This window comes from Pezoporus wallicus, unplaced genomic scaffold (assembly GCF_028554395.1).
Source record: "Pezoporus wallicus isolate ANWC-B61680 ecotype Strahan unplaced genomic scaffold, APGP_CSIRO_Pwel_v1 contig_8797, whole genome shotgun sequence".
Lineage (NCBI taxonomy): Eukaryota > Metazoa > Chordata > Aves > Psittaciformes > Psittacidae > Pezoporus > Pezoporus wallicus.
Genome location: NW_026641918.1, coordinates 338,295 through 353,532, shown reverse-complemented (window position 1 = coordinate 353,532; position 15,238 = coordinate 338,295). Strand labels below are relative to the sequence as shown.

The window sequence follows — 15,238 nt, the reverse complement described above, 5'->3', positions numbered from 1 at the left end:
TTCTCACCATCCATGGGTGTCGGGGCTTCTCTGAAAAGGAATGCTGGTGGTGTGATTTCCCTTGGAAATCACAAACATAACAGAATCCCAGCCTTTGTTTGGAAGAACAAGGCAACATTACAGAGAAACATTGAAACCCAGGGAGCCACAGGTGCAAAATCCATTAAGGAAACATAAAGAGTTCTAAAGGTGTTCTCTCTTTTCTTTTTTTCCTTCCTTTTTTTCCTTCCTCTTTCATGACATGTTTGTGACTTCATAAAGCTCCTGCCTGTGATGTTTGAAAGCAGGGTTAGCGTTATCACCTGTTCACCGTGCCTCCTTTGTTCTCCCAGTTTGTTCTTGCCATTTAGGATCCTAATAGCTGTGAGAAATGCCCCCCCCCCCCCCCCCCTTTTTTTTTTGTTTTGGAGATACTTCCCCCAGGAAGACAGGGATTGCAGGGCCAGGGAACAGGTCACGCAGTCTGCTGGCAGTGTAAATAGCTCCTCAGGGAGCGAAGCAAAAGCAGCAACCAAGGGAAGATGAGGCTCTGAGATCAAGAGCCTCTCGCGCTTTCTCTGACATCAAAGCCCTCCTCTACAATCGCGGGTCAACCTGCAGCTGACAACCTGCCTTCAGCAGAAGGGCAGCTTGAGAGTGCAGATAGGACTTGGTCATCAGGCTGGAACATGGCCAGGAGGCATGGTTAGCATCTCATTTACATACCTATTTGCTTTTAAAAAGGAAAGAAATCCACAATGAATTCGGAGTAATAATATTTGCTTCTGTGTGGTGTATCTCCTCTCAGCTGGATGAAGAGCATGGATGCACTGGGGGAGGCAGGGTTGGTGCTGAGTGACTCTCGACGATGCTTGCAGGAAGGGTCCATTGGTTTAATGGAAGGTGTCCTTGCCCATGGCAGAGGATTGGAGCCAGATGAGCTTTAAGGTCCTTTCCAACCCAAACCGTTCCATGATTGTACGATTTGGAAAGCCAGGTTATAGTTAAAACAGGATTTTTTTGGCTAATACCCTATTTGTTGGAAAGGGAGAGAATGGGAATCTTCCAGTTGTTCATGGGAAAAATACCCAATTGACTGTTGCAGCCCATTTTCTAGTAGCTGAAAGCACTCAACCTGCACTCGTAAATCACCTTCTCCCAATCTCCCCATTTCCAGTTATTTTCTGTCAAGTACCTTATCTCCCTCAAAACTTTTCTGCAAATGACTTGTTCCTTTGACATTAAGACATAAGACGGCTGAAAGCTGTAACGTGGATGGTCCTCTGATCTTCCAAACCCAGTTAAACCCAGTAATCAGGCTTTAAGCTGATTTGAGCTCTGCCTTCAATGCTTCCTAAATTTTCTTTGCTGCTTTTTTATCTGTGATTTAGGGAGCAATGATCCTGCTGTGGAGCAGGGACTGGGCCAGGTAATGCTCTTAAGGTCTTTCCCCCCATCTCTCCTCTTCCATAACTGAGCTTTTGTAGCTGAGATGGAGCCTTAAACCAAGAAAAGGGGATGGTTTCAAGTGACAGCTTTTCACACCGAGCAAAGAGAGGGAAGGAAAAGACAGGAAGCATATGCCATGTTTTGCTCTGATTTTCCTCAGCCATCAGCTGCTCTCTAAAACAAATCAGGAAACAAGAAAAACCCCATCCCAAACCAGCCCTAAAAAGAGCTTCATTTCCAACAGCAATTACCAAATGGAGCCTCTGCTTAACGGCCGTTTTCAGAGGGCATGGACACCGCTTTCTGCTTCTGCTTTCTCCTGATGACTCTTGCAGCTCCCAGCTGACAACCTGATAATTCTCAGCGATGAAACAATCTCCCTGGGTTATTGCAGCATTCCGGCGCTGTCCTTGCTCGCCTTGAGAATTGTCAGGATTATGGAGTGAGCCGTGAAAACGCAGTTAGCGGGTGGAAAATAGGTAATGAAAGGAAAGAGAAACAAAACAACGAAGCAAAATGCTCTCTTTTTCCTGCTTCCTTCCCTAATTTTCACTCTTATCCCCACTTTTCCCTAATAGTGCTTGTCCTTTTTCAGTCCGAATAAAATACAGAGGTGATTGAATGTTCCCTTTGCCATCAAGTTTCTAAATCTCAGTTCAGCATAACCAGGGTTGTGAGGTCTTTCCCAGCAGAAAGAACTGGAATCTGCCTTGGAATAAACCTTCTGTGTGTGCAGCACCGCACTGACAGTAACCAGTGTGTTTCATTGGAGCGCTCGTGATGAAAATCAGATTTCCTTGCAAATATAGGGGTGCAGGAAGAGTTAGGACCTCGGAAATACCTAGGAATATTGTCCTCAGGGTATGTGAAAACCTTTGAGCAGGGTTTTCTAACCTGCTGTATGTAAACCAGTAGAAAGGATGGCTGTGCTCTTCCCCAGGCATCTTTAGGTGCCCAAGAGCAAGTTTAAGTTAAGCTGAGCTAAATTAAATAGAAGTGTTCACATGGGGGCATGTAATAGTTTAAGCTAGAAGATGATTGAGTGTTGTAGCTCTGTCCTGCAGGCAAGGCCTGGCAACTCATTTGGAAACAAGTTTAGTTGTGAGAACTTGTGTCACACTTAACCTTGGTTTGGGATTAATCATCAGTCAATGATTAAACTGAGTTAATGTAAATTAGGATTGAATTGATTTAGGGAGGTTCACAAGGAGACTTGTCCTGGTTTAACAAATGGATTTTAAAGAGAAACTTTTTCTTCAGCCCGGTATGATGCTGGGCATTGAACTGACATTCAGCTGAGCGGTGGGGGCTTTTGATGCTGTGCCTGGTGCGGGGTGATAATTCACACAGCAAGGCTCCTGAGCCTGAGAACCCCTCGGGTAACACAGCAAGCCACAATCCAGTCGTTCCGCCTTGCTCCCAGCTCCTCATTTTTCAGATCTCTCTTATATGTAGAAGGAGACCAAGATGCTAAAGTGCTGGCAAAAGGACGATGCTGTTTGGGTGCTTGGCACAAAGGACCCTGCTCACAAGGTGCCCAGGTATCAGCCAATCAGCCTGAAATGGCTTTGCATTTAGAACCTTTTACCATCTGACTGTGGCACTAAGCACAAGCTTGTAGCACAACAAGGCGTCTCCCTAAGATATATTTGGTTTAGGGGTGCTTTGGCAGCATTTTGTGTTGGTATTAAAATGTTCTCCATAGCAGAGGTGTTCCAGATTTTGGAGCATCACTGTGGCCTCATCTGGACTTGCTCCACATCCCTCTTGTGTTGTTGCTCCAGAGCTGGATGCAGGACTGCAGGGGAGGGGGATCTCAAAAGTAGGATTTAATCCTTTCAATGTTTTTCAACTGTGGCAAGGCCGAGGAATGATGATGTATTTCAAAACATGAATATAAAACATACTGCATTATGTGGCTGCCCCATCCCTGGCAGTGTTCAAGGTCAGGTTGGATGAGGTTTGGAGCAACCTGCTCTAGTGGAAGGTGTCCCTGCCCATGGGAAGGAGTTGGAATTGTATGAGTTTTAAGATCCCTTCCCACCCAAACCAGTCAGTGATTCTATAATTAGGTGCAGTCAAAATATGACTGCTGCCTTGAAGGCTGCTGTTGTTGATCATGATGGCTGAAACACTAGCACCACAGTTCGGAATAAAATAGGTAGAGGAAATGCCTGGCACCTCTTCGCTGTGTCATTTGTCCCCAGGGAAGAAAAGCATTGCAAACAGTTGTCTGAGTGTATGAGGGGGCAGTAAGTAACCATGTAATTCAGAGCTGCAGAACACAGCTTCGGGCTCGTGCTGCGGCAGGAGCATCTTGTGCTGATGCATCCCAATATATTACATGGAGAACCACCAGAGAACTGAATTCCTCTTCCTCCTGTGTTCCGCTTTTCAGGTCAAGCATCCTCCTTCACACAGCAGCCCCAGGACCAAGTGGTGATCGCTGGGCAGCCCGTGACACTGCTGTGTGCCATCCCCGAGTACAATGGCATTGTGCTGTGGATTAAAGATGGGCTCGCCCTTGGTGTCGGACGGGACCTCTCCAGTAAGTCGGGGTAATACCCTACCTAAGCATGATAAATAGAGCTATCCCTGCTCAAAGGCACAGGTGCAGCCACAATATTTGGAGGCTGATGAGTGCTTCCATTTCAGTTACAAATCCCTCCACCTAGCTCAAACAGCAGCATTAAGAGTGGGACTGAACAAACCTCTTTTCACTCTCAAACCCAAACTGCTGGTTTCCCTGCAGGTGTAACCTGACCCTTTGGAAAGCATCGCTTTTGTTTGGGTTGGCTTTAGGAAAGGGATGTTGTGCTTCCAAAACACAGCCTGAAAGTGTTCCTAGATGTCAGAAGTGCTGGTTTTGACACTCTCAAGAAAGGAAACAAAGTCTCTGTTTGCACATAAATGTGTTTATTGCAGCCGAGCGGAGATGACAAGGACTTGTGGCTTCCTTCAGCTGTGCTTCTGGCAATTATAGTCTGGTCACAAAATTCCCCAGACTTCCTGTTCCTTAATCCCACACATGCATTGGGATTGAGGGCTTGGTGCAACTCTGAAGGGGTTATACAGTTTATATATTTTGCTGGAAAATAGTAATCTTTTAGTGAAATATTTCACATCACCAATGGAGAGTGTTTGCTTGACTGCCAGAAACCTAGGAAGGCGCTGAACCCTCCAGCCTTGTCCCCTGAGCATGGCAGCAGTTGTACACGTGTGACATTGCCTCTGCTCAACTTCTGCATAGCACAGAGAGGGTTTTCCTTCCAGGCAAGCAGCAGCGTTCAGACACCAGGGGAGGATTGGTGTTTTGCAGCCTCCAGGCTAACGTGCAACGCTTGCTTTACCTTGTCCTCTTTTTTCTCTTTAATACATATGATTACTCATTTCTCAGACCTTCCTGGGCGAGCAGTCCCCTCTTGAGCTGGTTTTCAAAGCTCCATGCTGCAACTTTTACATACACTAGAGAGCTGAGCTTCCCATGCAAGACCTTGCAACACGAATGACTAACAACAGCTTCACTGCAGCACGTAGCTCGTGTGAATGACTTCCACAGTTAACAGAGCTGGGGCTGCTTTAAGGGAGAGGAGCTGCCAGCTCGCATGATACCAGCTCAGCCAGTGATCTCATTAGCTAAATACAAACAAACCCATCATTTGTATTTCTTGTGGTTCAGGAGAGCAAATCCTGCTGTTGATAGCTGGGGAAACAACAAAAACACAAGAGCGTGCCAAGCTGCCTGCGTTACGCAGCGCATTAATCACCAGCGCCAAGAGGGATGGGGTGATGGCAGCTCTTCCTTCTGTGCTGCTTCAGATGTCTCAAAACACAGGGCAGGCTGGGAAGGGCTGTTGGTACCCCCGTACAGCCCTGCCCAACCATCACACAGATCTCATAGCGGATGTGCTTCAGGGTTTCACCACTAGCACGTGGGTAGCTGACTGAAGGAGTTAAGGCAATCCCTTGACAGGTCTCAGAGGAGTAGGAGGTGATGGGTGTCCTGGTGGGAAAGGCTCATCCCTTTTCCTCGGGATTTCAGTGATTACTCCTTCATCAGCTCTTTCTTTTTCAACTCTTAGTACAAAACCCACAGCCTGTTTTGGAATGGTTTGGGTTGGAAGGGACCTTAAAGCTCATCTGGTTGCATGGGCTTACACTACAAGACTAAACGTGTTTCCCAGATCTGGGGGGCTCCGGACCCATGCTCTATCCTCTTCAGCCTCGGGTTGATGGGTCCTGCTGCCTCCTGACTCATGTCTTTTGTTCTGCAGGTTACCCACGCTACCTGGTTGTAGGAGACCACCTGTCTGGGCAGCATCACTTGAAAATCCTGAGAGCTGATCTCCAAGATGACGCTGTCTATGAATGTCAAGCCATCCAAGCAGCCATCAGATCCAGACCTGCCCGGCTGACTGTTCTCGGTGAGTCCCATCTCCTCATCATGTTGTAGGTTGTTTGCCTCTTGTTCTTTGTGCTCACGGTCACACCAAGTTGCTTTGGGAGAGAAAATGTTTTGTTGCTAAATCAAGAGGACTGGAAATCAATCCATCGTGCTGCGTCTTGATCCCGAGAAGGGTAGCAAAGGAAGCTGTTTAGGGAGTATGGCATTCGTGGAATGAGTAACAGAGGCACAGAATGTTTAGTACTTCCGCTCTGCAAATATACGTGCTGGTTGAAGAGTGTATGTGCACAAATTGAAGAGTGTTGATGCCATCAGTGCGACGTGTGTTATCCTTGCTGCAGTGCCCTTTGGTGGTAGGATCAGGAGGACTTTACCACTCAAGGAAAGGCTGGTTTCCCTACATATATTTTCACTCCTAGGTTTTATTATCATGTGTTTCTCACTAATCAGTCTTATCCTTGAGCAACACAGGGGGATGTTATATGAGATTACAAACAGAAATTGTCTCCCAACATCTCCTAAAGACCCTTTGTGAGTGGCAGAAGGGAGAGTAGCACTGGCTAAGGTGAAGGGCTCTGTCTGGCAAAGTGATGTGGAGTGCTGGGAAAAGGCAGGCTGCATCAGTATGACTTCCCAGAATGGATGTGGCTTCAGGGAAGTGAATGGAAATGGTATCTTTCTTGAAAAGCTTGGACAAAAACCAGTATGCATTGCTGAATTGATATGTCCTGAACTTCTGCAAGCCATGTCACCTTTCCTTCCTTCACCTGGGCTCCCTCCTTGTGTCACAAAGGCAGAATACATTGCTGGAGCCAGACAAAAGAAATAATGTTATTTAATTAGAGCTAAAGATTTCAAACCTAATTTAGTCCCAGGGCGCAGGGGTGTACGTCAGCGCTCAGAGCTGCTGCACAGCGTTGATTGAGCAGAGTGAGGCTTTTATGGATCAAAAGGAAATCGTTATTATCTTTGGGGTTATGGAATGTGTTGAATAGATGGTAGTTAATGTTTATGTGAATATACATGGTAGTTGCTAATTGGTACATTTACCTAAGATGTTCAGCAACTTGTATATGCAGACTGTTTTCCTTTTAAGAAAATTAAAGTTACAGCACATTCAACTTAAGGCAAATCGATGAGAAAACGAGGCTTTGCAACCCATCCATAGCATGTCTTTCACTTCAGATGTATTTATGCAGATGTTCAGGAGGGATTTAAGGCTGGTTGGGGAGGCAGGAGTGATAATCAACACCATTGGAATGGGGCTGAAGGGGCAGTAGCAGTCAGCATCTCGCACTTGGATACCTTTGTGGTAGGATGGCATGTCTGGATGCTCTAGTCTGTGGTCCATGTTTTAGGCAGCCCAGTGGAGGGGAATAGAATTGGCATGTTAAGAGTAGACACTTCCAGCCATGTGTCAAAAGCTGGCACTTGTGAATCTGACTCGATGAGCCTGCTTTAGTCATGAGCTAAGCAGCCATCACCAGTGGGACAAGGATTACCCAGTAGATGTTGGAGGAGTTCTGGGGAACCCCATCCTACTCTATCACACCCCAGCGTTGCGTCTAGAAAATACCTTCCCTGTTTCTTTTGTGTCTGTGGGTGCTTCCTTGTCCGTTCTTGCCAGCTTTTCCACTTCCTTGGTATCAAGAAATCCCTAATGCTCTTGAATTCAGTTTCCAACTGCTGTCATTCATGTCAGACAACAGCTTTATGGGGCTGATGCCTCCTACTTCCCTGCTCAGAGGCAGAGCTAACACTGTATTTTAATTAAATATTTAAGGTTTTGTCACATTGTTTTCAAATCTACATGGTTAAATGGAGTGGAACAGATCATTCCATAGCCTTGGAAGTCCAAACATTCAGACAGATGAGCCTATTAGTGTCGTCAGCATTAGGGAAAATCTTGTATTGGTGGTGTCTCGGGGATAACTATTGCTAGGGAGCTTGGCTCACCCATCCCAAAGCTGAAGGACCTCCCTCACTTTCCCTCCTACCATTGCCCTGTCCAGGGAAGGAGTCACTGCACTGATCAAGCTGATGAGATGAGATTTTGGACATACAGAGGCATCCGTGTTTTCAGGGCAGCAGTTTGACAGGGGAGCCCAAGACAGGCAGGCTTTGGGAAGCCGCTGGAGGGCTGTTCGCTACCTGGTACATCTTTAACGGCAGGGCTTCTTAATTTATGATGTGTTTAACTAAGCCGGGGTATTAATTAACTGAAGTACGAGCCTGATTAGGACTTGGAGAGATTTGAAAATAAAATCAGACAGCGATGGAGAGAAATTGCAAAGCAAACACTTTGGCTGTAACCACTGGAGAGTTCCCTTCGGTCTTCCATCAAAGCTGGGAGCAGGGAGGGCAAATACAAGAGATTCTATAGCTACCAGATGTGTGTTGTTAAAATACGCCAGGCCGTGTCATTGAAGGAGCCAGAGGGCTGGCTTGTGGATCCTGTCGCACCCGGGGGAGCGGGAGGGAATGGGAAGCCCTGCAGCCGAGCTGGGAATTGCAGGCGCGTTAATTAGTGTTGAGTTCCTGCATCTCAGAGGCAGCCAAGCGAGGAGGAACCTTGAAGAGAACATTGGCATCCCCGGGAGGGAAGGGAAGGGTTGGAAAAGGGAGCTTGGGCTCGCTGCACTGATCTGCTGGTGGCATCGCAGAGCCTCAGTGGTGATGGGAGTCCACGTTGGGAAGAGCATATGGACAGGGAGGTGGTGAGGAAGCTTGCTGGCAGGAGCATCCCAAGCCTGTCCTGGTCTGTGGTCCTCCCCAGCAGGAGATGTGATGCTTCCAGCCCTGCCTTGTACCACAGCGAGCTCCTGTACCCCACTAGCTCTGCAGCTTGATGCAGGGAAAGGGTCAGTTCCAGAGGGATGCTGGTGGGAAATCAGTGACAACCAGGAAAAGGGGACCATGGGGGAGTGAGGATGAGGGCAGAAGAGCTGCTTCCAGAGACTTAAGGTGAATAATTGATAGCTAATTAACTTGTACATTCACCTTTTACAATCTAATTCCCTGTCTCTTCCCCCTCCACGGCCTCTTCTAATATTAACTCTGCCTTCACGTGTGTCCCATTAGAAATAAAGCTTTCTTTAATCAACATGAATTATTTAACGCTACAGATTAAGTTAATTTGAAGTGAGAAGTTCTGCCTTTTAAGATGGCACGAACCAGGGACAGGAGAAGAGGAAGGTCACCTTGGTGTCAAGTACATTCACATTCAGTCACAACCCTTTCCCTCGTTTTACTTTAATTCTGATCCTCTTTCTAGCCAAGTCTTCCCAGACCTCCCCTGCAGAGCAGAGTAAGCTATTTCCATTACCAAAATGATTGCTGGCAGCTTGAGACATCTGTGTTTCCCAGCTTTCCTGCTCTTTGGAGGGTTTGATAGGAAATAAAGAGGTTACGGCCTCTGAAAGGCTGGTTTTCAAGGTTTGTCTGTAAAATAGAGATTAGGTGATGCTTCAAATCCAGAAACAGTTCAGTTTGGGACCACCTTTTCCATACTTTTTAACTTCTGAATGCAAAATTCAACTTAAACCAGCAGGTAGAGTCAGGATATAAATTCAGAACAGGAAACGAAGTGATGAAAATGTCATTTTCTCCCACACCATCTCTTCTCATTAGGAAGGTTTGGGTCTTCACAAAGCTGCATCTTCTGCTGGGAATATTTTCAGTGGTAAAATAGCAACGGGGTCTATTGGGAACGAAACAGAAACATCAAACAGTGGAGCACAAATCCCAGATAACCTAAATATTTGATGTCATGTCTGAGCAGCTTAAGTTTACAGCGCACTGAGCCGGCTTCTTCTGATGGCACAGGGTGGGTGGGTTTCTTTGCTAGCATCCCTGCATCACTCCTCGGGTGGGAAGGTACCTCCACAGGCTTGACCATACCCAGCCAGGCAAACCCAGGGTCTAGGAGGTGCTTGATGCTGTACAAATGCAAAGTGAAATGAAGCTTCTGCCTTGGGCAGTCTGTAGCTAGATCAAAGAGAGGTACCACATGCTAAAAGCTCAGCTGTAGATGGGCCCTCCCAAGCTGGGTTTCGCTGGGAAGTGCTCCTCTTCCCCCATTTTGGAGGGATTGGCCTGGCCTGGAAGAGGAGGAAGGCAAAGCAGCATCCACATGAGCTCCGTTCGCCTTACTTCAGAGCAAAACTCTTTTGCTTACAACCCCCATTAAACACATCTTAGCTGGCTGTGTGGCACCGGGTTGAAATGCTGTGTGGGACACGTCCAGCACCCTCAGGCTCCTTAATGATGGAGGACAACTTCTCATTTATGTAAATAGTGAGGAAGGAAAGCTAAGAACAGGGTTTGTTTCACATTTCAGATACACCCACCATTCTGCTGCCTTTCTGTGCTGTTGTAGGGCTACTGAGACAGAGCTCAGTGTGCCCAGTAGTGAAAATGGGAGAAGCCCACTGTTCAATCAGGAAATGTAAATATATCCATATATATTCATCAGATGCATTAAGAATGATCAATATATTCCTTCCTGGCAGGACAGGGCTGTGTCTGAGCAGTGGTTGGTGATGAATCACGCAGAAGGAAGTTGACTACAGAGATTCTGCCTCGGCTCCCCCAACCCCTGGTCCCATGTTACCAGCTCACACCATCTCTGAGTGGTCTTGCATGATTCATGTTCTCTGAAAGCCCAGGGCCCCAGGGTTGGGTGATACCGGCAGGTTTTGCTTGTTCTGTCAGTAAATTAATGGTGAGCTGTCGGCACCTCAGAGCCAGGCTTGAATGCTGAAGGAAGATTTGTGTGCCTGGAAGCCTGTCTGTTTGCTTTGAGCTGAATCACTTGGTCTGCCACCTCTCCCGTCAGTCAGACTTCTCCGTGCTCCTGCTCTCAGAGTTGCAACAGCATTCCCAGCTGAATGCTGAGGGCTGAAGGACCACAGAGTAAATAGGAAGAAACACGGTTAGAAATGATGAATGCTGGGGTTATTGTGCTGATCTGTGATTTCTTGCCTCGACACAGGGAGGGCCTGACCTGTGTTTTTATCAAATACATTTGGCTTCTCTGTGTGGAGTCTTCTGCTCTGTTGCAAGCTGATGGATACAAAGCACACAGAGCTGATAAAAACCCTTCCCAATTCTCTGTCATCCCTTCAGTGCAGTGGTGGCTGCATCCCTTTACCCCTTCCTAGCCCCCCTTGCTGTTCTGCCCACCTGCCTGCCCCTCATACAGTGAGCAATTGCTCCCAGTTCAGATGGCTGTGAAGTTGCCTTGAGATCATAGAATAATTTGGGTTAGAAGGGACTTTCAAAGGTCATCTACTCCTGCAGTGAGCAGGGACATCTTCAACTAGATCGAGCTGCTCAGGACCACATCCAGCCTGGCCTTATATGTCTCTGGGACAATGATTGGGGGGGGGGGGGTGTTTGCTATGTGTCAAAATCCCTCCATCCTGCCATGCTCATTGCTGTATTGCACCACCTCCTGCTCCAGGCACAAACTCAACATCTCGCCCCCAAATCCATCATCCACAGTCTAATAGCTGCTGCTCCATGTAGTGGACAGCGGAGATTATTCTGCTTTATGCCCTTTTGGGTAGCTAACACCTCACATGCTGCAAAATCTCTCTTTGCTTTGCACACCTGTGTGTGTTTCTCCCTCTTGTCAGTCAAGACAAACCTCCCCCATCCATATCCTACCCTGTACTGGCATCATACACGCGTGCAGCAGCTCCTTTTGTGCCTCTCCCGCGTGCATGCGCGGGTGCAGTATGGATTGCAGCGCTGTGCTCTGTGCCTGTTCAGCCAGGGATCCATCACTGCTGGGAACTTGGTGGGTTGTTAGTGACCTGACAACAGTATTGACTCCCCCTCCCCTTGTCTGCTGGCAGAGAAGAATGAGGCCCTCGAAGCGTGGCATCACCTGAGTGACAGCCCCTGCTTTCTTATCGATCCACCCTAATGAAGAATGAAGCCAGGGCTCAGCAGGGGCAGAGGAAATGCTTTTGGGAGGGGATGTGTAAAGCGGCTGTTGAGGAGGTGGAGGCTGCCCACCCACTCCAGCTCTGCTTGGGCCAGCCTGCAGGGATGTTTTCTTGGCTCTGAGCTTTGCCGCGTTGCTTTTTGCATGTCTTGCATTACCCCGTCACAGCCAGAGTTCAGGCTTGCTCACACCGCTCCCATCCACAACCGGCCTCCTCCCCATGGCACAGTGGAGAAAGGATTGGGAAAACCCTGTGATGAATCTCTCCTCTTGTTACAAATCCATTGCAGTGCTGTCTCTTCATGGCATTTTGGACTAGCATTTGATTTTGATGCATCTGTGGCATGATGGTATGACGGGGATGAGTTTGGGATCCCTTTTATAATAGAATCACAGGATTGTTTGCATTGAAAGAGACCTTAAAACTCATCTAGTTCCACAGACAGGGACACCTTCTGCTAGACAAGGTTGCTCTAAGCCACATCCAGCCTGGACTTGAGCAGTGCCAAGGATGGGGCATCAGTGCAGCCGGCTCTCTGGCAGGAGCAGTGACCCAAGAAACAATGGCTGTTTCCAAGGGGTGGGAAGCAGGAACCAGGGCAGAAGCATCGCACTTGGTGTCATGCACCTGGAGGTGAATTCCCATGGGGAGAAGCTGTTGGTAGCTGGTGACTTTGCTGGAGATACAGGAACACAGGTGGGTTTTAGCAATAAAATACAGGTTTAGCATGGGTAGGAGAACAAAGGAAGGGGCACGAACACATTGCCTGCTTGGCTTGTTCTCTTGGTGGAAAGGGAATCTAGTGATTGATAGCCTGGAGTCCTGGGTCCTGCCAAAGCTTCTATGCGTGACCTTGAGCAAGTCTTTCAGGCTCAAATCCCACTGCTAAAGAAAGGAAGGACTGGGGTGAAACAGAAATGGGAAATGTTGGGTTCTAAACCTCATCTGCCTTGTACCCTGCATTCATTGCCTTTATGGCTGTGACAAGAATGACATCTTTTGCAGTCAGTTATTAAAGGGGTTGGGCAGCGGCCAAGCAGAAATGCTGCAGAGTCATGGTTTTGGAGACAAGTGTCTGTAATCTCCTTTAAGTCGTAAATCATGTAGCAGCTGAACTCTTCTCCCTGTGACCAAGCAGCACACAAGGGATCTTCCTGTCCCTAACATGCCGACCAGCTCGGATAGTACAGGGAGCATCCATGCACCCAAGGTGGCTGTTTCTTATTCAGGTTGTTGCTAGGGAAGTTTGCAGAGATTTCTCATAGTGGGTGAGAAGTGACTTTCAAATGAGAGGCAGCATGAAAAATTGCAATGGGAAAATAAAGGCTTTCGGGGTGTCACATTTAATTGCTAACAAAGACAGCAATCGCACCCCTCGTGTCTGGTTCACCAGCGAAAGGCAGGTACCAGCTGCCCCGTATGTATTTGACTCCAACTGGTAGGTTTAAAAGATGCAGAAGGTATTTAATGATAATGATAATGATTTACATTTATATAGTGCTTTGTATCCGCTGGGATCACAAAGTGCTTTATATATCCATGGATAAAAATATACTGGATAACAAGCGCTCTATCCATCACCAAATCACAGCCCCTTCCCCAGCAAGGCAACAAGCTGTTCAGGAAAGAGTTGCTGCATTTCCAAAGCTCTTCTCCCTCCTCACTGCCACAGCACTTGGGGTGCTCTAATCTTGCAGTAAAACCAGGTGATAAAACCACTTTAAAAACAACAATGTCATAAAGAGGAGAACCCTCACTGTCATAAAACTGCACACAGCAGAACAGGAGAAACTTGAAAGGAAGAAGGTTGTAAATAGGGACTGTGACTGTCATAGAAATAACTCTGGAAGAGGGATGCCATACAGCTGCTCTGGGTTAGGAGGTGAAGAGCTTGGCTAACAGCAGCATCTCCAAAGGGCAGGTACCAACAGAGTAGAGAGGGGCCTCCCAAGCTTGGTTTGCAGGGAAAAATAGGCTTGAAAGATTCTTCTGCCTCCATGCCCTGCTTTGTCCTGCCATGGAGCAGCTCTCCCTTGGGTGAAATCCAGCCACTTTCCCCCTCCAGCTCCCTGAGCAAGCTCAACCAGTGGCATTGTGCTTTGCCAGCTGAATGCCAGTGTCTCTCCTAGGAGGCATCAAGCCTCAATAGCCCAACATCCACCCCCTGAAAGTGCAGAGCCACTCAGTTGAGACCCTTTGGTGGCAGCATCTTGCTCAGCTGGGTCTGGAGGCAGAGGAGGGAGGGAAGGAAGGAAGGGAGAGAGAAATTGAGGCTCTTAAAGATATTCATTCAAAATTCATAGGCACAAAATTGCAGTCTGCATGGATTTGTTTCCTTTTGGAAATTACAGGAAACTACAGGCACCAACAACTGTTATTCAAATAGCCACTTTAGATGATTAGGATGGCAGGAGGCTGTACTTACACATGCAGACCCAATATAATCAGACGTGAGGCAGGGTGGGAAGGCAAGGCCAGGCAGAGGGAAGCTGGAGGAGCTCATAAGCGTAAGCAGGCTCTGTGGGAACAGGCACAGGGTCGAATCCAGCCCCACTGGGGTGGGCTGAAGCAGGAGCATCTTGTTAGTGTGCAGTGGGTTGGAGAGACGGCAGGTTTGGGGTGCAAGGGGGAGCACAGAGCAGGGTAGCAATTCCTCACCCCTTTTGAGCCGGCAGGTTACAAGCAGGTGGTGTACGGGTCCAAGCACTCTTCTGCTTGTAAGCAAGAGCTTTTCCCTCCCTTGCTCATCCACCACATCCAGAAACGCACCCTCCTCATCCCCTACTGTCTTCTTACACAATCCTGCTCCCAAACCCATTGTAAATCAAGAAAGAGGGAAAGGTTTTGCCCACCCTGGATTTATTTTAAAGATTATAAAAAGCCACCCACACGCTCAAAACCCTGAGCAAATATTGCTTTACGGATTGGCCTGAGGGTCAGCAACGAAATTCAGGCAAAACATTGGAGCCACTGAAGGGTGGAAATTGTATAGCAAAAGCAGACTCTGTAGGTGAGAGGGAGAGACTCCAAGCTTCTTATCTTTATAGTGTTCCTTTGGGGTATCTGCAGTGGTGTGCAGAGCACCCAAGAGCATCGCATCCTCTTCCTCGCCACTCGCAGCAGCATCTCCCGCCCCACCAGCCCCTCTCCCTATGGTGCTGTGGCTCCTTCCTGTGGCTGGACAGCTTCCAGGAACCTTCACGAGTCTCTCAAGGTGTTGGTAAATGTTTGCACACAGGCGAGCGTCCCATCTGCGGGTGTGTTGGGCGCGCGTTGGCAGCCGTGAACACGTGGCTTGGCAAGGCTGGAGCTGGAAGCGCCCGCAGCGAGAAGCAGGCACACGGCATCCAGCGCTGTGCTGCAGGGCTGGACCCGAACACGAAGCCTCCAGAGCTTGGCAGACGCACAGCCTCTGTGGTGCAAGAGCCTTGCTGGGTACCCAACTCCTTTC

The 15,238-nt window shown here is 48.0% G+C and overlaps 1 protein-coding gene across 3 annotated transcripts in view; it reads left to right on the top strand.

Moving 5' to 3' along the window:
• Positions 1-15,238, top strand: part of KIRREL3 (kirre like nephrin family adhesion molecule 3) — a 270,848-nt gene that overhangs the window by 197,379 nt on the left and 58,231 nt on the right. For all 3 annotated transcript variants that reach the window (XM_057425962.1, XM_057425961.1, XM_057425960.1), the window contains 2 exons: positions 3,827-3,976; positions 5,703-5,852. In XM_057425962.1, coding sequence (XP_057281945.1) covers positions 3,827-3,976; positions 5,703-5,852 — 300 coding nt within the window. The remainder of the gene's footprint in view (positions 1-3,826; positions 3,977-5,702; positions 5,853-15,238) is intronic.